The sequence below is a fragment of the Crocodylus siamensis genome, chromosome 2 (genome assembly GCF_052110815.1).
Source record: "Crocodylus siamensis isolate JL-2025a chromosome 2, ASM5211081v1, whole genome shotgun sequence".
Classification (NCBI taxonomy): Eukaryota; Metazoa; Chordata; order Crocodylia; family Crocodylidae; genus Crocodylus; species Crocodylus siamensis.
The window spans coordinates 150,401,223-150,425,130 of record NC_143396.1 but is presented as its reverse complement, the minus strand read 5'-3'; the positions used below and the strand labels follow the sequence as shown (position 1 = coordinate 150,425,130).

Sequence of the window (23,908 nt, the reverse complement as noted above, 5' to 3'; positions counted from 1 at the left end):
GGCTTTTGGTCTCTACAGCTGAACTTCCCATACTTACACAGCAACAACACTTATTCCATACAGAAAGGGTAAGGATGAAGTGTTAAAGTGTGAGCTGAAGTTCAAAATTTTGTTGCTAACAGTAAATCAAGCTCTGGTTCACATGCCCCTATTTTGATGGTTAAATAAAAGTTTTCCAGCTTGCTGATTTCTGCATAGAGATATCACATACAATCATAGTATCTGGAAATGGAAAAGACCTATTAGATCACTGAATCTATCCCTTCACTAGGACAACATGTCAGGAGAGATCATAGTATATGCAATCTACGTTAGAAATTAGTTTTACAACGCGCATCTGTAAGGATTTGTAGAATGATATTCTTCCTCCAGCAGTCAAAGCACAACCAAGCCAAACCAAACCAATGCCACCCCCCCCTCCACCGCACAAAAAAAGGTCAACTGATTCTTTAACGGAGAAGTAAAACTCTCAGGCTAGGGACACATAAAACAGTATAATTGATCTGAAACTGGTTCAAATCTGTAACACAATAGACGCTTAGTGCACTTAAACTGCTTTCAAAATGGCTGAAAACAATTTAAGATAATCCTAGATGGATGTAATATCAGACTTAACAGATTTAGGTTAAATCAGCTTATTAAATTTCTGTCCCAGATGCCCTCCAGGTTCAGGTTAACTCACAGTCCCCCAGCATCCCTGGGGTGGGCTAGCCTCGGCCCGGGCTGTCTGCTCCAGCCAGGGAGGCATGCTCTAGCACCCCACCGGTTCCTGGCCTAAGCCACTGCAGGCATGTGGCTGCTTTTCCAGAATCAAAACTGAATGTCTGCTAACTTGTTTATCTGCTCAATCTACACAGCTTAGACTAACCTGTAAAGACTGAATTGATTCAGCCTTGGGCTTTGTGGCTCTCTGTACTTAGCTTTACTCTTCTGAAGCCTCCAAAGCTCTAGAGTGTGAAGGGAAGAAAGGGGGAGAGGAGGAAAGCTCTGATGAATGTGAACATGAAGTACTTACCTCAGGTGCTGAGAGAAGTCAGTCTGGAGTGGAGAGCATGCAGCCATGTTTTTGGAGCACATGCTCCCCCTCGATTGATGAAGGGAGTGTGAGAACAGATATTTCTGGCCCCTGAGAGGGACAGTCAGGGAAGAACCACAGATGGTGGAGGAGAGAGAAGCCAGAGGTCTTCACAGCCATCAGCACCTCACAGATGATGGCAGAGAAGTGGGTGGACCCACAGACCAAGGTGGTCAGAGGACCACCACCAAAACTAGGGGCGTGACACACTGGGAAACTGACTGGGACAGCCAGCCAGCGGAGATAGAAGCCAGAGGTGGTAGAGCAAGAGAGAGTGAAGAAGCAGCCATCACACATGAGTTTTAAAGAGGCCCTGCCCCTTTGATGGCAAATTTTTTTCTTTATTCTTCCCTCTCCCTTTGTTGTTGTTGGTGGTGGTGGAACAGGGTTCCTCATCCATCGTATTGAGCAGGTGGCAGGAGAAAAAGCTCCTTTCCCAGGGAAGGCATGTTGACTCTGACCCAGATGTCCTAGGGCAGGGTAACAGTCCCAAAATTCTAAAATTTATTTAAGTTAATTATTCTATGGATCTTGAATAGACTGATCTAAATTGACTGACCCATGCACTCTTGCACAATGGTAATAAGCACTCTTTCCTGCCCAGAGCAGGGGGTCGGACTTGATGATCTAATAGGTCCCTTCCAACCCTAGAAATCTATGAAATCTATTTTGCTTACATTTATTCCTGTCTTCCATCTTTATACACCTCTCTTTTTAGACAGAGGAGGTCCATGAGTTCCCCGCTGAGCCAAGGTGGTTGTTGAGCCCTTTTACCACCTTCCCCACCCCTAGGCCACACCAGAGCAGGCAGATCATACCACAGATAGCACCCCTCTTTCCCCCCACTGCTATTGGCATGCCCCCTTCTCCCCCCATGCTCATAGCATCTACCATCCTCTTCCCTCTTCTCCTATTCCTTTTTGAATCTTCTTTACCTATATCTATGTGCTTAGGCAGAGGAAACCTGCCTGGCACCACTGCTATCCCAGCTGCTCCTGGCCCCCCTCCAGCTGGGGCTGTGTGGAGTGGTTGTACATGAAGTTGGGCTTGGCAGGGGATGGTAGCAGTAACAAGTGCATTGCCATGTCCTGTACCTGCTCCTAGGCTGGCAAAGAACATCTCAGGGACCAGGGAAGGCGGAGAAACCTGCCCATTGCTGCTATTTCCAGCTGACCCCATTCCTTGTGCAGCTCAGCTAGAGAAGGGCAGATGCTGTTCTTGAGCTCCTTCAACATCCAGGACAGCTGGGGGCTGTGGCTATGGCTGTGGCAGGCAGGATAGAGGAAGGGAAAGGAGGTACTTCTGAATAATACAAAGAAATGTTTAATTGTAATTAAATATTTTGCCCTAATTTTACATTTATATTATATTTGATCCAATTTACTCTCTCCCAATAACCAATAACCACTTCTCTATTTCAAAAACAAATTTTAAAATTGAGAAGGGGAATTTGTAATTTGCTGCATATATATTTGTCAAGGGAAAATGTTTAAAACTATTCCTCATTTCATTTGGAAAAGAACATGCAGGAGGATCCACAAAGGTACCTTCTATTTTCATAGATTTTTTTTAGATTTTTCATAGATTTCATAGACATTAAGGCAGGAAGGGACCTTGGAAGATCATCAAATCCAGCCCCCTGCTCCAGGGTGAGAACTAGGATGGATATGCTGTACAGATGAAGTTGTTTTGATGGGTGTATGAAAATCGGGGTCTGGGAAACTTTAATGTTGATATTAGGTTTGGAGGGCATATCTGCAAATTATGCCTGTATCTTACTGCAAGCATCCTGACTTACACCATGTACTGGCTAGTCAAGCATGTTAAATATTTCGTGTTTAGGTGTTTTGTAGACAATAAACCCAGTCAAGCATTTGTCACTCATACTGGTCCAGCAGTCATTCTTTCTGTAACAATGAGGTCTTTAGGGGACACATACTGCCTTCACCAGCAGCACAGATAACATCCCAACACTGGTAACACCCTGTCCACTCATGACATTAGTGACTACCCTGACAACAGCAGGCAAGCCAAAAATCCCTTTTTAAATGGCTGCAGTATGCCACTCTCCACTCCACTCCACTCCACTCCACTCCACTCCACTCCACTCCACTCCACTCCACTCCACTCCAAAACAAAACAAAACAAAACAAAACACCAATAAGATGCAAAGCATTGGTAATAAACCTATCTGTATCTATGGTTATAATAAATACTCCCAGGAAGTTCAGAGCATCTGAAAGGCTAGTGTCATTACTTATAAAGGGAGTTAGAGTTCCATCATATGCAGTTGGGACCCTGAGTCTCTTTAGTCTTTGGGCATCCCTCGCAGTGGGCCCCTGGCCCTTTGACCCCTCTCTGGGTCCTGGCCACAGCATGGGCCAGTCAATGTCCCTCCGGACAAGCCTAAGCTGCTTGCCTGCTTTTTCCCCTCACAGCTCTGCTCGATCCTGTGAACCTCAGGCCTCTCACTGCCCTGGGCTTTCCCAGGCTAGGACTGTGTGGGAGCTGGAGATTATTAGGTGTCCCCAACCCACCTTTCACTGGAGTGGTAACTGGCCTGGCATTTCTGGGGGACTGTTCCACCATGAACAGCCCCACCAGGCCACCCATCCCCAGCAGGATAAAGTTTTAGGTCATGCCCAGGACCTGGAGCCTCCTCCATCCCCATAGCTCTAGGCCAGAGACCTCCAAGCTTTTCCTGAGCCTCAGCTCCGCTGGCTGATGTCTGTCACAGCTGCCAGCAGCAAATTGCTGTTTCACCCTACATACATCCTGGGTCTCAAAAATGGTTGCCGTACTCAAGCACCTAGCTGCTGCCTACTCTAGCCCTTAAAGTGGCACACACCAACACTACCCTGCCACACTCGCTCTAAAGTTTATGTAAGTTGTCGGTTCTTAGCATCTTCCAGGATGAGGTTCTGAGGTTGCAATACTCTATTTATTCCTAACTCACAGGCTGGTACACTGCTCTGCTACACAATTTTATTTTTTTGGATTTTGACATGTATTGGTTTGAAATCCTAATATAAAAATCAAGAATCTCTTAAGTACAGTGGTCTAAGACTGCAGAATGAGCTGCAACATGAGATTCATAGATTGTAAGGCTGGAAGGGACCTCAGAAGATATAGATTTCATAGACATTAGGGTTGGAAGGGACCTCAGAAAATCATCAAGCAGGGGTCATAGAAACCCAGCAAGATAAACTTCCAAATTTCTCTTGAAGGTGTTCAAAGTGGGTGCTTGAACCACCTCTGGTGGCAGCCTATTCCAGATCTTGGGGGCTTGGACCGTAAAGAAATTCTTCCTTATGTCCAGCCTGAAATGGTCCTGAAGGAGTTTGTGACCATTTGACCTTGTCATCCCCTCTAGTGAACAGATGTTTCCCCAGATCCTGGTGAGCAACCCTGATAAACTTATAGGTGGCCACCAGATCACCCCTGAGCCTACACTTTTCCAGGCTGAACAGTCCCATTGTTCTCAGCCTCTCATCATAAGGTCTGTTTTCCTGACCTCTGATCATGCACGTGGCTCTCCTCTGGACTCTCGAGCTTCTCCACATCCTTTTTGAATTGTGGAGCCCAAAACTGGGTGCAGTACTCCAGCTGTGGCCTCACCAAGGCCGAGTACAGCAGGAAAATGATGTCCCGGGATCTGCTTGAGAAACATCTATGGATGTAAGCCAGCGTTTTGCTTGCTTTACTAGCCTCAGCATCACACTGAAGGCTTATGTTCATCTTGACCCCCAGGTCCTTTTCATCCATAGTGCTAGCAAGTGTAGCACTGCTGAGCCTATAAGCATGCTGCAGGTTTTTCTTCCCAAGGTATTTAGACACCAAATTCCTATTGATTTCAGTAAGGGCTAGACACCCAAGTAGGAACTATTCACTTGATATCTGTGTACACTGGTTGTGTTATTAGAACTAACTGCTGCACCTGGATATCTTTAAGAAAGGAGTAAGTTGCTAAATAATAGGACAAATAATGGATCTGACTGCTATTTATGACTAACTCAGGTAAAAGTTTAGTTATGCTATATTTTTCTTTTCTTGGGATTCTAAGGACTAATTCAGATGCAAGCTGAGAAGACAGACCATAGCAAGGGAAGTGATTTGATGTGTGGCAGTGACAACTTTTACAGAAATACTGTAATATTTCTGGCCAGATAGTTTAAATGTCTGGATGGACCAGGTAAAAGGAAAAGGGGTGAAAAGCATCCTGTCTTTTAGGGAAGGGAAATACTTAATGTAATGGCAATAAATGAACCACAGTGCAGCTCCCTCAGAGCAAACCTATAACCAGTTATACCCTACTGTTTGAAAGCCTTCAGACATGGCTTAGTGTGACAGAGCACTTTTTGAGTGCCTGTTACCTTAAGGGATGGGAACAGGCAGCTCTCAGGTGCTTAATGAGGTTGGCCATTTTAAAGTTCAACTCTCAGAGCTGGAGCAGCAGTTTGATGCTAGGCACTGAGGGAGTAACAACACCAGGCTGAGCCGCTGTTTGTGGAATGTCTTGGAGGAAAAAGCAGCAACTATGGGGCTGGCAGGAGGCTCCTGGTCCTGGGCATGACCTGAAACTGGACCCTGCTGGGAACCGGGGGGCCTGGCAGGGCTGTTTGTGGTGGAACAGTCCCCAAGAAATGCCAGGCCAGTCACCAGTGAAAGGTGTGTAGGGGCACTTTAACCCAGCCCCAACCATCCGGTGGGTTATTGAGATCACAAGGTAGGCCAGGTATGCTTATAGAAGCACCTGAGCCCTATAGGAGTGTTGGATCCTGGAGTGGTGGGCCAGGCATGCTGGGCAGGGGCACCTGAGCCAATAGGGGTGGAAGACCCTGGAGTCCCAGTGAAAAGGGCAGAGGGTTGGCCCAAGTTGGGGGGGGGGGGCAAGACTGATGAGTTGCTCAATGAGGGACTATGAGCACAGTTGGCCCATAGTTTGGCTAATTGACCAGCCACTGTGCAGATGAGGGTCATGGGAGAGACCCAAAAGGCTGTGCCAGCACTGGCTAAGGAGTATAAAGATAAGCCTGATGGCCTACATGGTCACTCTAGGGAGCAGGGCTGTGTGTGTGTGGCCCAGAAATGGGTGGAATGACAGAGGCCTGGTGAGAGCAGGTGGAGTGTTAGAGGCCCCTGTGAGAGATGGGTGGAGCGTGTGAGGTCCCAAACATGATGTTATGCAAGAGGCCAAAGTATGTTCTGACTTTGGCCCAGCTTCAAGCCAGAGCGATAACAAACTGGATGGCATCTGCAAGGCATAGGACATGATAAGGGAAGGTCAGAGTCATGTAACATTTATCCTTGACATCAGGGCACTCAAAAGGCAACCTCCTGCCTAGCACCACCTATGACCTTATTTAATAACACGGAGTGGCAGGAGGGCAGTCTGCCCATGACAGGTGGCAGGAGTTTGCCCCATCACACTTAATTTAATGTGAATTACAATATGGGAAAAATGAAGGGTGTGTGTGCATGAGCAGGTCCATGCAAAATTATTAAATAACAAAACAACTGCAACGTATGCTTTAGTACTAGACATTTATGGTGGAGGCAGAGAACCCCTCCCTTCTTTCTTCCTCTACATATTACAGGTATTGTACAGTTAACTGGGTAGCTGCACAATTAACTGAGATCAGCTACATGTGCAAAGTAGCTATCACATCATTAAGGGTGCATCCAGACAAATGTGCATGTGTGTCTTGTGGTGTCTCAAACCAGCTTGAGATGCCACAAGAGGCAAATATGCAGTGCGGGGAACATTTTTTCTTTAAATTTGCTCTAATGTTTCTCTAAATTTGATGCGTGGACTTCCAGGTATCAAAAAACAAACAACAACAAAAAAACCACTCTGGAAAAAAGTGGGGTAGGGCATGGTTCCCCAGTATTCCGATACAAGACCTCCAGAGATACTCTGGCATCTGGCATACTTCTCCCTAACACCCACAGTCCCCTCATAATCCACCCCCACAAACCCCTCACCCACATATACCCAGCCACATACCCCAACCCCCCACACAAGCCCCGTACCACCTCTCAAACCTCATTCCCCCATATCCCTTCCACGCCCTAAACTACACATTTTGCCCCACAAATCTCACACCCTGTGTGCCCAGCTGGCCACATGGGATGGGTTGGGACCTGCTGGTGGGAGCTGCAGCTGGAGGATCAACTGCCACCACACTATTGCTGGGACATGTGGCCTTAGCCTGGGGGGAGCTCCTGGTCCCAGGAGGCACTTGGGGGGTATGATGGGCTAGTATGAGGGGTGGAAGTGGCAGCAGGGGTGTGTCAGCGAGACATGGGGGTGGAGGATGGGGGTGCGCTCTGGGTAGGAGAAGCCACCAGAGCCATGCTTATAGCCTCTCTGCCCCCCTAGAGCAGCCTGTGCTGGGGGAGACCAGCCTGGAAGGAAAGGCCTAGCTCAGCCCCTGATCCCCAATCAAGGATGGCCCAGGATGGGGCAGGCAGCAGGACAGCAAGGGCTGGCACTGCTGAGAGCCATAAAGCAGCAGGTAGGGCAGCTGCAGCTGGACTATGTCCTGGTGCTGCGACAGAGCTGCACCTGGCAGGGAGCTAGTGGGGGCAGGCAGGAGCTGTGGGTCAGGAGTGAGGGGACTGGGGCAGGTGGGCTGTGGGTTGAGTGAGAGGCAAGGGCAGAGGCAGGGCACTGGCATATCAGCGCTGCTCAGTGCCGCACATCCTGGTGAGCAAAGCAGGTAGGGGCAGCTCTGATTTTTCTATGACAAAAAACCCGAAAGTAAATGCCAAAGTGTACAGATATTTAGAATTTATTTTATTATGATGATAGAGGCACTGGTAAGCTTCCAAATTGCTTTACACTTGTAAATAAATATATCAGTAAAACCTTGCCCAGCTGATCTCTCTCTATATAGTGGCATTTCATTTTAATAGCAGAAGAACACTATTTTGGGTATCTTAACAAAAGAATTTGGGTTTCTTATCAAAGAATTTGCAATTTTTAAAGAGGGAGCATCAGGATCTCTGCTGGTGGGACAAGTAGCGAGACCCGGGCAGAGAAGCCTGTCTAGGTTTGACACTGGGAACCCAGCTGGAGGGCAGACAAGGTAGCTGACCTCTTAGCCATTTGAGGCGAGGAGATCATGCTTTGACAGTTCAAAGTGGGCCAACTCAAGAAGCATAACTTCTGGGCAATGGCTGCCCAGATGGCAGAATGGGGGCACCCCATCTGGGTTTGGCAGACATGCAGCCTTGGGGCCACAGGTCTAAGGGTGTGGATGCTGTTGCAGGTGGCAGGTCACAGCCAGGCAGCAGCCTCCATTGCCAGACTGCTGCAGCGGGTAGGGGGTGCAGAGGCCGCAAGGGATAGTGCCTCCAGATACCAACTGGCCAGGCCTCAGAAGCTCCTGAGGGCAAGTAGCTCTAAGCTGGTTGCTAGGGCAGATTTTTATATTGCTGGGCCAGCACAGAGCAGGCTTTTATACTGCTGGGGCCAGCACAGGTGCTGGCCCCAGCCTCTAGCTCCCCCTGGCTTTAGATCTGGGGTGGCGGGGGAGCTGGGCAGGGTCATTTTGCCTCAAGTGGCACAAATTGCCCCATACGAAAGTGCATGTCCAGGCAAAAATCTTCAGCACAAATTTGTGCCGCTCCTGTCTCAGCTGCTGCAGGTGCATGTGCCTGCATGTGTGGACTTGCTCTAAAAGGTCAAGCTAGCTAGAAAGCTAGACCTCCAAAATGTATACTAACTTTACAGGTGGTTGCTATCCAGCTTTAATTTGCACACATAGCAGAGTCTGCCCCTGTAGCTGGGACCTGCATCAGCTGACTGCCATTGGTGGGATGAAGAGTCCACAGCTGCAGAACTTTTAGTCCCAGCAGTTGGGGTGCATGGCCACAGCTGTGAGTCCCATTGGTGATGGGATTACAGCTGTGGAAGTTTTTCACATGCTGGTGCAGGGGGAGCCTGGGATGCCAATCCTGGGGTCCCTCTGTATTGGCAACAAGATGTAATAATATCTGATATTGGATCCAATGATCATGCCTCCTGCCATGCATGTGTGGCACGGCAGGAGGCACAATTGTATGGATAGCACATCAGATCCTGTCAGGCCTTTATCTGAAAGTCTAGAGGGGCCCTCAGATTGGCCACATGTGCAAAGTAATTATCACACAATTAACTGGTTAATTGCAGAATAAATTTAGACCAGCCCCACATGCAAAGGTATTATCACATGACAAAAATGATTATCCAGCTATAAATATAGCCAGCTAGCTATAAAGTTGGTGCTTGAAAATGTGTAACAACTCTCTAGCTAGTTTCTAGCTTTAATATGAATATGTAGCAGGACCCTCTATCTGTCATTGCCTTATTGTTATTATTGTTGTTATATTGTAGAGGACCTAATGTAAGTGACAGCATTTACAGGACAAAAAAGCATGGTCTCTTTTCCTACAATCTAAAGCCTATATATTGCAAGCAGCTCTATAAACAATGACTCCGCTTCTGATTTAAGCCTCCTGGAGTCAAATAGTGAGATTATCACAGGAAGGGCTTAAGTTTTGGACAGTATATCACAAGAAGAAGTATCAGATAGTAAGGATGGGGAAAGGGAGAACAAAGGTTATGATTAAGAAAGATGAAATTGTTTACACACATGATTTACTGGAAAAGACATGGCTGAGTTTTCCAGTGAGTTGTATGCATGCCTGTAACTACCAAAACCCTTTGGTAAGGGTAGTGGAAGTGTATAAAGTAAATAGAAACTTCAGTTCAGTATGGCTAAGGAAAAAGTTGCACATAAACCAGTTTAAGTGATCAGAAACAGGTTTAAACTTGTAACAGAACAGAAACTCAGTGCACAAAAACCAGTTTCAAAATGGCTGAAACTCGTTTAAGATAAGCCTGGTTGATCAGACTTAACTGATTTGAGTCAAACCACTTTATGAAACTTCTGTCCTAGACTGCTTCCCTGGTCCAAGTTAAATCAGAATCCCCCAGCAACCCAGTATGCTTTGCATCCCTGGGCTGTGCTGTGCTGTCTGCTCTAGAGAGCAGAGGTGGCCCTGCCCCAGTGCACCCTAGCTGGAACAGTGAGGGTTGGCTCACTGGCTGGCTCACTGCCCCTCCCCATCACCAAACTCTGGCTGGGGTCTGGGGCCAGGGAGGGAGGTTAAACTCCCCTTCCCCTGAGTATGGATCTTCCCTGCCCTGCCCCGCTTTGCTGAACTTACTGCTGGCTGCAACTGTGGACTACAAATCCCAGAGGTACCTGGAAGCAGTAAAAGGAAGTGATGAGCATCTCTGCAGAATCCTGCTGCGTAATTGTGGACAGTAAATCTCAGAGAACTTGAGGGCAGCAGGAAGAGGAAGTGAACATATGGCCAAGCTGTGTTTCCCCACCCACCCCTCCTCAGCCTGGCAGCCCCCCCAGAACCCAAGCAGAGCATGGGCTCAGGCTTGGGTATGCCCCCTCCACTCCAGCAGGGATGGGGGGGGGGGGAAGCCTTAAGGGCTTCTCTCTTTCCTTTCCTTTGGTAGTAGCTGGTAGGCATGTTTGAGCTCCCCCCCTCCCCCTCCCCCCAGCTTCTGGCTTGAGCCACTAAAGGCATTTGGCCACATTTCTTGAATCAAAAGTGAATGTCTGTTCATTATTTGTTCGATCTATGCAGTTTAGACTAACCTGCAAAAACTGAATCAATTCAGCCTTGTGCTTTTTGACTGTCCATACTTAGCCTAGGGGAATTACAGTTTCCTCCTTTTTTCCCAGTCCCTAATATTTTCGTGTCTTCTCTTTACAAATACAAGGAACAAGATTTTTTTTTAAATGAAAACTTTAAAGTGAGGCTCCAAATAACTTATTTAAGAATCTAAATTAGTGATTTGATTTTCATCAGACTTTTCTGGTCTTTCACAGCTTAAAATCATAGAAAGTTAGGGATGGAAGGAACCTCAGGAGGTCATCTAGTTCAACCCCCTGCTCAAAATAGGACCAGCCCCAACTATATCATCCCAGTTTTGAAACCCCCCAAAGATGGAGCTTCTACCATCTCTCTGGGTAACCTGTTCCAGTGTCTTACTACCCTCCATGTGAGAAAATTCTTCCTAATATCTAACCTCAACTTCCTTTGCTGCAACTTGAGACTATTGCTGACTGGTCTGTAGTTCTGTGGATCATCTTTCTTTCCTTTCTTAAAGATAGGCACTATGTTTGCTTTTTTCCAGTCATCCAGGACCTCTCCTGATTCCTATGAGTTTTCAAAGATGATGGCCAATGGCCCTGCAATCACTTCAGCCAATTCCCTCAGCACCCTTGGGTGCATCCCATCTAGCCCCATGGACTTGTACATGTCCAAGTTTTCTAAGTAGTCCCTAACCTGTTCTTCCAACACTGAGAGCTGCTCACCCCCTCCCCAGACTGTGCTGCCTGGTGCAGTATTCTGGGAGCTGACCTTGCCCGGGCAAACTGAGGCAAAAAAGCACTTCAGCCTTTTCTGCATCCTCTGTCACAAGATTGCCTTCCCCATCCAGTAAGGGACCCATACTTTCCCTGATGCTTCTCTTGCTACCGACATATTTGTAGACATAGGCGATGTGTAGGGAGGTCACAGGGGGACACATGTCCCCACTGAGATTGGACCTCACTGGCCAGAGAGTGGGGAGCGCTGGCCTGTGCCCTCCCTTCTCCCCCCGCCAAGAAGCCCTGGCAGCACTTCTGGTTTTGCCACCGGTGCTTCCAGGGTCAACGTTCAACTGCTAGGACCCACTCCGGTCAGCTATTCCCTGCTGAGCCCCCATGGAATCATGTTTGTAGAAACCCTTAGAGCTTAGTTCAGCTCTATCCATAACCTCTAATAAGATAAGCCAACTTCTGTCTAGCAGTGCTAGTCCTCATTGCTCAGTTCTTCCAGTTTCCCCTCCATTACCTGTTCTCCTATACTATTCCTTATGCCTGGGAGGAGACCTTTGCTCATACATGTAAAATTACTCAGCTGTTCTTAAAATCCCACAACCAAACTCACATGTGAGGCCATGCCTACAAAGCACTTGAAAATGGGTAGGTAGCTTGGACTTGCTTATTACACAAATCATGATTTTTTCTCTCTTATCTCATCCTCACATTATGCAATGGATTGTAAACTCTTTGGACAGTGCACAGCCCATGGGGGACCTGACACCTGCCTGAGGCCTCTAGTTAATACTCATCATAAAAATAATAATTAATGAAGTATAAATAAAAGACCAAGAAATCCTGACTTCATGAGAGTTCCAGTTTATTTTTCCAGCACAAAAGGATAACATCTCAAAATAAAGCATCCAAACTTTTGAACATTTGAATTACACTCCAACTTCACGCCTTCTGAGATTTGCCTGTCACTAGGCATGTCTACATGAAATGCTTTATTGTGCAGTAGACTAATCTACTGCACAGAAATGCATCACCACGAAACCACACACAGCAGCTACTGAGCAGTTAATAAGGCTAATGTGCAGTTTTCTACTACTTGTAAATGCAGGTAGCAGATTAACTGTGTATTAGCAACAGAGCACATGTAGATGCTGACCAGGAGCAATTTGCTCCCAGTCAGCCTAGGCAGCAGGAGGTCCACTGTTGCCTGGCTAAGGTCCAATGTGCAGAGGAGATGTGTGTGCTGTGGGGGCAGCTGTGTTCCCCACCTCCCTGCCTGATTGGAATCAACCTGATCCCCACATGGCTGGGAGAGCTGTCTTGTCAGGTGGGACTTTTGCATACCAACTACATGGGGATTGGGTCAGAACCCAATCCCCCTGTGGCCAGGAGAGGCAGCCTCACCTTGCGGGGACACTGCCCTAATCCCCATGTGGCTTCTAGACAGTGTGCCTGCCCAGTAGAGACCCAATCTGATCCCAACAGGATAGCTCTCCCCCCACCATGTGGGGAATGGGACCAGACCCATGCCACCTACCTGGTTGGCACCTAAGGGAGCCTTGAGCTCCCCCTAGCTCAGGGGTGGGCAAACTGCAGCCTGTGGGCCGGATGTGGCCCTTCAGGCCATTCTATCTGGCCTGCGGGGCCCCTAAAATACTTAGAAAATTAATATTTATCTGCCCCTGGCTGCCTGTCATGTAGCCCTCAATGGCTTGCCAAAACTTGGTAAGTGACCCTCTGCCCAGAATAATTGCCCGCCCCTTCCCTAGCTGCTGCAATGGAGCAGAGCAGGGCAGGGGGGCAGGAGCATCCTTGGTCTCAACTGCTCCTGTTGGGAGCAAATTTGTTCATAAGCAGGTGCACATGTAGACCCCCTCCTGGGTTCAGTTTACTGTTCCTTACTGTGCAGTAACCTTACTGTGCATTAATAGCATATGCAAATGTGCACACCATGTAAAAAAGCCCTTAATTTTTCTTGTTTTCCATAATTTTTTCATGGGATGCTTTTTATGATTTTAGGTAAAATGTCCATACTTGTGGGAAACAGCTGACTGATTTCCTCTGCTTATTCATAGAACAAATATAGCATAAAATCACAGGTGGCACGAGCATCTCAGCACTGCCATATCCATGGACTTTGACCTTAATCTAAACAAACTGTTTGCTCTGTTCATTCAATTCCTGGATTCTTTTCTAAACTAACTGATGTGGTGGCATCTTGCTGAGATACAGGACCTCCACTTAACCTAGGAGGTGCACAGTCCTACCAGGGGGAATGCCCTGCTGGACCTGTCCTGGCTACAGCCAATGACTTGGTGAGGGGACTCCAGGTTCTTGATCACCTGGGTGACAGTGATCACTGCCTACTGGAATTCACCATCCAGTGCAAGGTGTCAAGGACTGGCAGCTAGGCAGTAGCCCTTGACTTCAAGAGGGCCAACTTCAATGAGTTGAGATTGGTAGGAGGGACACAGGGGTCCTGGAGGGTAGGGGAACTGGGTGTCCAAGATGAGTAGCTGTTCCTTAAGGAGGTGATCCTCCGAGCCCAATGAGAATCAAAGGGGGAAAGAATGCTCAAAAGCCTCCCTGGCTCACCAAAGGCATTCAGGAACACCTGATAGCCAAAAAGGAGGCGTACACCCAGTGGAAGGGAGGAACTATCACCAAAGAGGAATATACCCCCATTGCTTGCGTCTGTAGGGGGGCTGTTATGAAAGCTAAGGCAGATAAGGAACTAGGACTAGCATCAAGAATCAAGGACAACAAAAAGTCCTTTTTTAAATACATAGGGAGTATGTAGAAAGCACTAAGTAACACGGGGCCCCTGCAGGGTACGCTAGGCAATCTGCTAGTTGCACCAGAGGAACAGGCAGATCTTTTAAACAATTTCCTTGCCTCCATTTTTTTGTGCAGGGACCAGGACTCCCCCACCGAGATTCAGGATGGATCAGGAGAGACTCCGCCAGGCCTAGGGTCAGGGAGGACTGAGTTAGGGAACTTCTGGAGGGGTGGATGTGTTCAAATCAACAGGTCCAGATGCTTTCCACCCCCACATCTGGGAAGGACCAGCAGGGGGGATGATGCTCAGGGGCAACCAGCATGGGTTCATTAGGGGATGATCCTGTCAGATCAACCTGATTGCCTTCTACGACCAGGTCACAAAATCATTGGATGCAGGTGTCATGGTGGATGTATTCTTTCTGGACTTCAGGAAGGCCTTTGACACTGTCTCCCACCCCATTCTCATTAAAAAGCTAGGCGACTGTGGCATTGATGCCTACACAGTTAGATGGGTTGCAAATTAGTTAGGGGGCCATGGCCAGAGAGTGGTGGTGGACAGGTGACCTGGAGGGATGTGGGCAGTAGAGTCCCCTGGGACTCAGTCCTCAGGCCAGTACTGTTCAATTTCTTTATCAGTGACTTGAATGAGGGGGTGAAAACACCCTGTTCAAATTCACTGACAACAATAAGATTTGGGGCAGGGTGGGCATGCTAGTAGGGAGGGACAGGATACAAAAGGACCTGCACAGGTTACAGAGGTGGGCAAATGAGAATAGGATGGGATTCAATACTGACAAGTGCAGGGTACTGCACTTGGGCAGTAAGAACCTGCAGCATACCTATAGAATGGGGACATCCCTTCTTGAAAGCACAGTGGCTGAAAGAGATCTTGGAGTCATTATCGATTCCAAAATGAACATGGGCCACCAATGCTAGGACGCGGTCAGTAAGGCAAACTGCACCTTGTCATGCATCCACAGATGCATCACAAGCAGGGCCAAGGAGGTGATCCTGCCCCTCTCTGTGACACTGGTCAGGCCGCAGTTGCAGTACTGCATCCAGTTCTGGGCACTGCACTTTAGGAGGGATGAAGCCAGCATGGAGAGGGTCCAGAGGAGTGCCACTCGTGTGATCCGGGGACAGCAGGGCAGACCCTACGAGGAGAAGCTAAGGGACCTGAACTTGTTCAGTCTTCACAAGAGAAGGCTGAGGGGGGAACAGGTGGCCAGCTATAAACTTACCGGGGGAACCAGCAGGGAATGGGGGGGACCCTGTTCCCCCGAGCAGCTCCCAGAGTAAAAAGGAAAAATGGCCATAAGTTGTCTGAGAGTAGGTTAAGGTTGGACATTAGAAGGCACTATTTTACAGTCAGGGCTCCTTGGATCTGGAACCAACTTCCAAGGGAAGTGGTGCTGGCTCCTAACTTGGGGGTCTTTAAGAGGAGGCTTGATAATTACCTAGCTGGGGTCATATGAGGGTCATATGAGCCAAGTATTCTCTCCTGCCCAGGGCAGGGGTTTGGACTTGGATCCTTGAGAAGCTGGATACCTTCAAGTCAGCTGCCCTGACAATCTGCACCCCAGGGTACTCAAGGAGCTGGCGAGTGTCATAGCCCAGCCCCTGGCACGGATCTTTGAAAACTCCTGGCGCTCTGGTGTAGTGCCCGAAGACTGGAAGAAGGCCAATGTGGTGCCGATCTTCAAGAAAGGGAGGAGAGTGGATCCGGCTAACTACAGGCGCATTAGCCTGACTTCTATCCTGGGGAAGATCTTAGAAAAGTTTATTAAGGAGGCCAACCTTGAGGGACTGGCCCAGGCTAACATTCTAAGGGACAGCCAGCAGGGGTTTGTTGCGGGTAGGTCTTGTTTGACCAATCTCATTTCCTTCTATGACCAGGTGACCTATCACCTGGACAAGGGAGAAGAGATTGATGTCATATATCTTGACTTCAAAAAAGCTTTTGATCTGGTATCCCATGATCAACTCTTGGCCAAATTGACCAGTTGTGGCCTTGGCTCCACCACGATCCGCTGGCTGGGAAATTGGCTTCGTGGTCAGACCCAGAGGGTTGTGATTGATGGCAGTCACTCATCATGGTGCCCTGTGACCATTGGGGTCCCTCAAGGCTCTGTCCTGGGACCCATACTGTTCAACATCTTCATTAACGATGTGGACATTGGAGTCAGGAGTGGACTGACCAAGTTCGCCGATGACACCAAACTTTGGGGCAAAGCATCCACGCCAGAAGATAGGTGGGTGATCCAGGCTGACCTGGACAAGCTCAGCAAATGGGCAGACGAGAACCTGATGGTGTTTAACACCGATAAATGCAAGGTTCTCCACCTTGAGAGGAAAAACCTGCAGCACCCTTATAGGCTCGGCAGTGCTACGTTGGTTAGCACTACAGAAGAAAGGGACTTGGGGGTTATCATTGACCACAAGATGAACATAAGCCTGCAATGCGATGCTGCGGCTAGTAAAGCGACCAAAATGCTGGCGTGCATCCATAGATGCTTCTCGAGTAAATCCCGGGATGTCATTCTCCCCTTGTACTCGGCCTTGGTGAGGCTGCAGCTGGAGTACTGCATCCAGTTTTGGGCTCCACAATTCAAAAAGGATGTGGAGAAGCTTGAGAGAGTCCAGAGGAGAGCCACGCACATGATCAGAGGTCAGGAAAACAGATCTTACGATGACAGGCTGAGAGCCATGGGACTCTTTAGCCTGGAAAAGCGCAGGCTCAGGGGTGATCTGATGGCCACCTATAAGTTTATCAGGGGTGACCACCAGGATCTGGGGGAACGTCTGTTCACCAGAGCGCCCCAAGGGATGACGAGGTCGAACGGTCACAAACTCCTGCAAGACCGTTTCAGGCTGGACATAAGGAAGAATTTCTTTACTGTCCGAGCCCCCAAGGTCTGGAACAGTCTGCCAGCGGAGGTGGTTCAAGCACCTACACTGAACACCTTCAAGAGTAAATTGGATGCTTATCTTGCTGGGATCCTATGACCCCAGCTGACTTCCTGCCCTTTGGGCAGGGGGCTGGACTCGATGATCTCCTGAGGTCCCTTCCAGCCCTAATGTCTATGAAATCTATTTAGGTCCCTTGCATCCCTAGATCTATGAAACTCTGACATGGACAGCTGCGTACTGGGAACAGAACTAATACCACCAAGCTCATTGACTTAAATTAAAAACAGGCACTGGATATTATCAGCATTCAGTCACTACTGACCTGTGTTGGATTTTCACTAACAACTTAGATGTTTAAGAGTCACACTGGTTACGCTTTGCTTTGGTCTTTGCTGTTCCCAGTTTGGCCACAGTATTTTGGCACAAATAATGCTGACTAGCTCAAATTAGATGCCATTCCCAGGATTATGCTTCTGACATGGATCTAGTGTGAATAAAAGATGCAGATGTCAGACGTGTCACTATTTGTGCACCTCTACTTTTAATATTGCTAGTTGGCAAAAACCAAAAAGCAGCATAGCTGAAAACACAGCAAATGGCAATTGCCTGCTTGAAAAAGGAGGTGTGCACTCATCCTATTTTGTTTTCTTTTCTCCAGGTTAAGTCTATAAATGGCATTAAAGTCCAATTGTTCAGCTGAGCAGAGAATAAGTGCAACAAGCTTCCGAGTATGTTTCTGTAGCAAAGATCTACTTGTGTGGATATTAAAAAAAAAAAGCAGATGTTTCCTAGGCCTTACTAACACTACAGTTACTAACAATACGCTGTGTGCTACTCTTCTTAAAATAGTACAGTGCTTCAGTAGACACGCCTAACAATAACTCTACTACAGAACAAGCAAAGGTTCAGAATTCAGTTTGAATTAGCATCCAAATGTTGAGGTATGATAATGAGAAATTTGATATGAACAGGATCTATTGTGATACTTCCAGTCTAATTTTCATACACAAAAATATAAAAGCTCCAAATGAAGCATCAAAACTTTTGCATTTGTGTTAAAATTAGACTCAAGAATAATCTTTGGCCACAAGCTATCATTTCTGGTCCTTGCTGTAAAACTGAAATAAAAACAAATTACCTATGTGTTACATTCAAACCAGCCCACTGACTTCAATCACTTTCACTTAACTGACTTCACTGAGTTTGGACACATGCAACTGCAAACAGAATTTGGCTTATTTCCTTTAAATACTTAAACTCATTTCCATTCTGGCCTTCAAAGCTCCCTCAGGGTACAATTTGATCTGTTAAAAAAAGAGCATCAGCTTTTTCTGTATTGCTTATTCATGTCTCCCATTTTGCAATAATTCATTGTGGTAAACAAACAGCCTCTCTGTTATATGCTGGTTTGCTTTTCAGTTCTGGCAGTTTTGTAAACTAAAGTTTTATGCTCCCACTATAGTTAGGATAACTTCATTCCCTAATGGATACTTAGCACATCTAATTACTTTATTTCAGAACTACAAACACTGTTGAAAAATGTTTCTGTTCTTTCATTTCAGGAGCTCTCCAGCTGCAACATTTTCTACTGAATAAAACATATTCAGTGGATTTGCCCCATAAATAATACAGCACAAGACCAATGTACTCCCAATTGCACATAATAACCTCTCAGTTCCATGGAGGGTTTCTAGTGACATCATCATAAACTACAAGTGTGGGCTGGAGATAGAACTACAATATTATGTTACAGTTTCTTATGTATGGTAACAAAGCTCAGACTTTTTTGTCATTAATTTTATTTTTTTTCTTGAAGACTTCAAAATATTAAGGCTAAAATTTCAGAGTGGGATGTAGTGGCTACAAGCACAAAAAAGGTCAGACCAAGTGACTGAACACATACAAGTGTCTAGGCATTCAGTTATCTTTTTTGCACATATACATATCTCTGGGTGGACAATTGTGGACTTACTAAAATATTTTTTGACAGCACATCCCTTAAGACTTATTAAAAATGAAATTATTATTTGTAACATTGAAATTGTTTTTTTAGCTTATTCTATTATAAAATATGACATGTGGTTGAAAAAATATTCATTTACTGACATTTTTCCTGCAAGACTTACACAATTAAAGAAAAAAGTTCAGATCTTTGACTAATTGGCAGACTGAAAACCCAGATTTGCCCTTCAATGAGTGTAACAGTCTGGCAAATTATGCCTGTAGTAACCAGTAATCTCTCAGTTTAAGATCCTAAAATCTAGAGAAAAATGGGTAAAGTGATCTAACTGATAATGTAATGCAGAGCTTGAGTGAGCTTTTATATACAGTATGGAACATTTATGTATTTTGCAGTGTGGCTATTATGATACTAAGAAGTTGTCTGAGTCACAATTTTTAATCCAGATTTGAAGAAAATAGTACATTTTCCCCAGAGTTAGTTTTTCCTTATCTGAGTTGCTGATAGAAGTTGCTTTAGTGCATCTCAGAACCTGCTTACCTTACACCTGCTCTTCTCTTGCTCAGAAAGAAACATAACTGAATACGCTATATTTTATGGATGGCCCTTCCTCCTCATCCAAACTGAGGATTTACAGAAAAACTGTGTTACCCCTAATCCAGGTGGATACGTGACAAACATGTAAGCAATTGAGAACAGAGCCCTGCCACAGAATGATAGCTGACAGTCTCTTGGAGAGCTGGACGAGTTGGCACACTTTCCTTACAAAAAAGATGGAGGTAACTAGAAGTAGTTACCCCTGGGAAAGGGATATAGTGTGATATTTGTGGGAAAAACAAAACATATGGATATTTACTATGGAATGTGAATGCACTTTGTGAAGGTGAGGGGAAGCCATAAAGGCACTCCTGTGAGAAGACATTTTTATGGGATGATAGCGCACACGTGTCATTCTACATCAAGTCTCCTCATTTCTCCTCACCTCCAAACTCTTTGGCTACTTTCCTATAGACAGATTTTCCATTTTGGGTAACAGGACAGATGGATTTTGGGAGGAGCAAGGGTCAGAAATGACAATGATATTTGCTGAAGGTGGTAGGACTTTGAAGAACAGATGTGATGCAAGACAGAGATATGCATTCCTGTGGTAAGAGAGATGCAAGAGGGAGAGATGCTGGATGGATATTTAATGGCATCCAAGATGCTAATGGTAATCCATAGTTAATGGTAATCAAGATGGGGGAAAATATGGGTGATCCTGTTAGGGAAATGATGGAGAGAAGGGACAACATGTGGCGTTTCCTGTAAAGAAGGATACAGAGAGGAAAAGGAGAGAAATACAAAAAGGGGAGGAAGGAGCTGGCAGACAAAAAGAAGAAAGTGTAAGCAAATAATGTGGCAAATATGAGAGCTGGAAATGGAAAAACAGAATAGGAGAAGGATCAATTAATATAATTCATACTAACAAATGTTATTGTACTTCTCTTGCAGAACAAGGAGAGTTAAATGTCAGATTTTAAAATTGGGATAAAACCTTGGTCTGATCGTAATCAAAGGGCTACTTATGAGTGAAGACTGTGCAGGAGAAACACAGAGCAATATTTAAGTTTCCATTCCATTTCCTTGTATGAGGGAGGTCCAAAAACCAAATGTGTTAAATAATGTCCCAGTTACTACTTCCTCAAAACATTTCCACTATGACAGTTTCATTTACATGAGACAGTACCCAAGAAGAGTGACTAGGCTGGAAATAGAACCATCTGAGTCAGGAGTATGGACTCTTATGGCTGTGGGTCAAAATGACCTATCCCAGGTTGGAAGTGGGTGGTTAGGCAGGTGCTAGCACCTTGCCACCACTGCCACTTGTCTCCCTGGACATATGGTGGTACAGGGAGACTGCCCACAGGTGTCCCCCAGTGTTGAATGCTGCCGAAGCCCCACATCTGCAGCCTAGATCCAAAGTTCTGTGGTCTGGGTCTGGCCCCCAGGCCAGAGGTTACCAATCCCCTGATGTAGGTCAGTTTCAGGACATTCCACCTCAAAACAATAGTGGTGAAAATCTGAACTCTTATGGACTTTGCCATTGATTCATTCACATATCCTTCATCTCAGGCTACTGGAAAGGTCTATTTTTCATACTTTTACCCAAATGCGCACATGCACACACACACACACACACATACACACACCCATCTATTCTTTATTCACTTACTGGATGGAGTTTTCAATGCGAGTGACTGTGAGAAAAGCCGCTAGGTTTGCTGTGTAAGATGAGATGACAATCAAAGCAAAAAGCCACCAGGCGCCCATCATCATTCGGGTTGCCAGTGTTGTGTAGGGAACTTCTCCTCCTGTTGGACAGAAGAGGAAAATTAGAGCTTTCATTCAAATGCCACAGAGCCAAATCTTTGCTACTAATGCCTTGCTCCTATGAACAATGTCACCGATGTCAGTAGGGAATTTTATTAGTAAAGTAGCTTGGATGTAGACCATCATTTCTATAAAATAGAACGTGTGGAAGGAAGACCATTTTGTGGTTTTCTTAACAATATATTAATTGTGATTCATTTAAAAATCTATCCATTAAGGGAGACAGACTTTATGATCTTAGAACAAAAAGGAGCTTATTTAAGCATTTACAGCATTAAGCATTGAAAGAGATATATTTATTGACTTTTCATACCTCTGCAGTCATGTGTATTCAATGTGCTCATGGTGAGCTTGGATATGTAGAAACTTTATTTCTGCTGGATACTAAACCAATAGTATCCAATATAACATTACTTCCTGCTCCTATAACTTTTTTTAGTCTCAAAGCACTTTGCTAATCTTAATCCTTTTATTTAAGCTCCAACTAATGTGTCAGCTAGCCCCCCCCCCCCCACACACACATGTGCAGGTAAAGACGTGATTGGATCCAATGTGTAATACACACAGTTGTACCTCCTGCCATTTTACATATGCATGACAGGAAGTGTGACTATTGGATCATGCATTAGATACAATTGTACCTTATTGCTGGTGTAGGGTGAGCCCAACTCTGCCCCTCCCCCACATCACCAAGAAGCAGGTTCCCACAGCTGGCTTCCTTTGCTGAGGGGGCTGCCAGTCACCAATACCATGTATAGGTGTGACTGAGTATCACATACCTTATGGCAATCTTGGTCCCAGCTGTCCATGTGGCATAGCTTGGACTGAGAGCCCTATCAAGCCTGGGACTCTCAGCTTCTGCAGCCATGGGATGCTGCTGTGGTCTCCCAGCTGTGGGATTGAGCCCCATACCTGGGAGATCACAGTGGCTAGGGAATCACAGTAGCTGCAATTTCTTAGCTGCTGCCTGGAATGCCCCATACCCCTGTGGCTGGAAGACTGCATTGGCTATGATCTTTCAGTCCCAGGGGTACATTGCACTGCTTAGCATTACATCGGCATATTCAAGCTGGATAGAAACCAGCTATAAAGTTATTACACATTTTCAATCACTAGCTTTATAGCTGGTTGGACCTTTTTAAAGGCAGGATAGTTAATTTGTACATGTAGTTATTCAAAGGGTGGTAACTCATGTCTCTCCCCCCCGCCCCTCATCTATCCTGGCTGAGGTACTGCGGGGAGCTAGGCCAGGCCTGTGAGGTGAGGGGGTTCCATTCTGCCCCCCCTCCCCACCTTTATTTTGGCCAGGCAAAGTAGCTGGCAGCTACATGCTGCCACTGTCAAGAGGCCTGGGCAGGGGGTGGGGGAAGAGAGCACCCCCTTGCCTTATAGACCCAGCCCAGTTTCCTGCAGTACCCCAGCCGGGTAGATGGGGTGGGTGGGGGCACAAGGCAAGAGAGTTATGTTCCCCCCCATCTGGCTCTGGCCAGGCAAAGCAGCCAGCAGCCCAGTGCTACTCCAGCTCCCTCCTCCTTTCCCTCCCACACGATAGCCCCAGAGCTGGGGTGGGGGGAGAAGGGCTGGGAGAGAGAGGTTGTTCAGCAGCCTCCTAAATGCCTGGTGGGACACCCCCACCTGCTGGCCAGGGCTGGTGCAGGCAGGCTCTTTTCCCCTCCCACTCAATCTAACAGGTAAATGTTTGTTGGGATGCGGGGAGTGGACCTCTAACTCATGGCACTTTATGTACAAGTGCCATGAGTTAGAGTGGGCCCCTAAATGTCTGTAGGCACCCTTAGTGACTAGGATGCTTACCCATATCATCTCCCCATTTGTTTCATACCTGAACAATGCTTCTTTTTAATACACAAATGTTATTTGAAGCAATTTTCTCAGATACAATTCAAACAGTAGGGTCCCCTATAGGTTTCACTCAATTCTTTATCTCCTTCAGGAGTCTCTGATCAAATAGACTGGTAGCTGATACAGATTTACTGGGTGAGAGTTTCAAAAGCACTGGCAACTAATTAGAGATTCAGTGATCCCCAAACATGTTCTGTTGAATTTTTTATTTATATTTAAACTTATTTATAGTACTTTAGTAGGTAATATTAACATGCATGTTAATTAATAATCTCTTATTATATAGAAATAAGCTGGCTTATTAATAATAAGGTTATTTCAAGTTATATGTTAAGGCTACTTAGAATGTTATTTAATGTCTGAATACTAGTGACAATTTCACCATTTTGTCCAACAACAACCATTTTGTACATACTGTATAACAGCTAGTAGGAATTGTGCATAGCAGTATACTAAAAGTATGAAGCTTTCATTCTGTGTCATTATCAATGGAGTTTCACTGTACCAGAATTAATTATAAATTATTCCTTTATAATCAGATCTTTCAACTTTTTTAAAACT

The 23,908-nt window shown here is 46.1% G+C and overlaps 1 protein-coding gene across 4 annotated transcripts in view; it reads right to left on the bottom strand.

Moving 5' to 3' along the window:
* GRID2 (glutamate ionotropic receptor delta type subunit 2) overlaps positions 1-23,908 on the bottom strand; it is a 1,419,908-nt gene that overhangs the window by 215,566 nt on the left and 1,180,434 nt on the right. For all 4 annotated transcript variants that reach the window (XM_090037080.1, XM_090037079.1, XM_090037077.1 and 1 more), the window contains one exon: positions 21,330-21,468. In XM_090037080.1, coding sequence (XP_089893206.1) covers positions 21,330-21,468 — 139 coding nt within the window. The remainder of the gene's footprint in view (positions 1-21,329; positions 21,469-23,908) is intronic.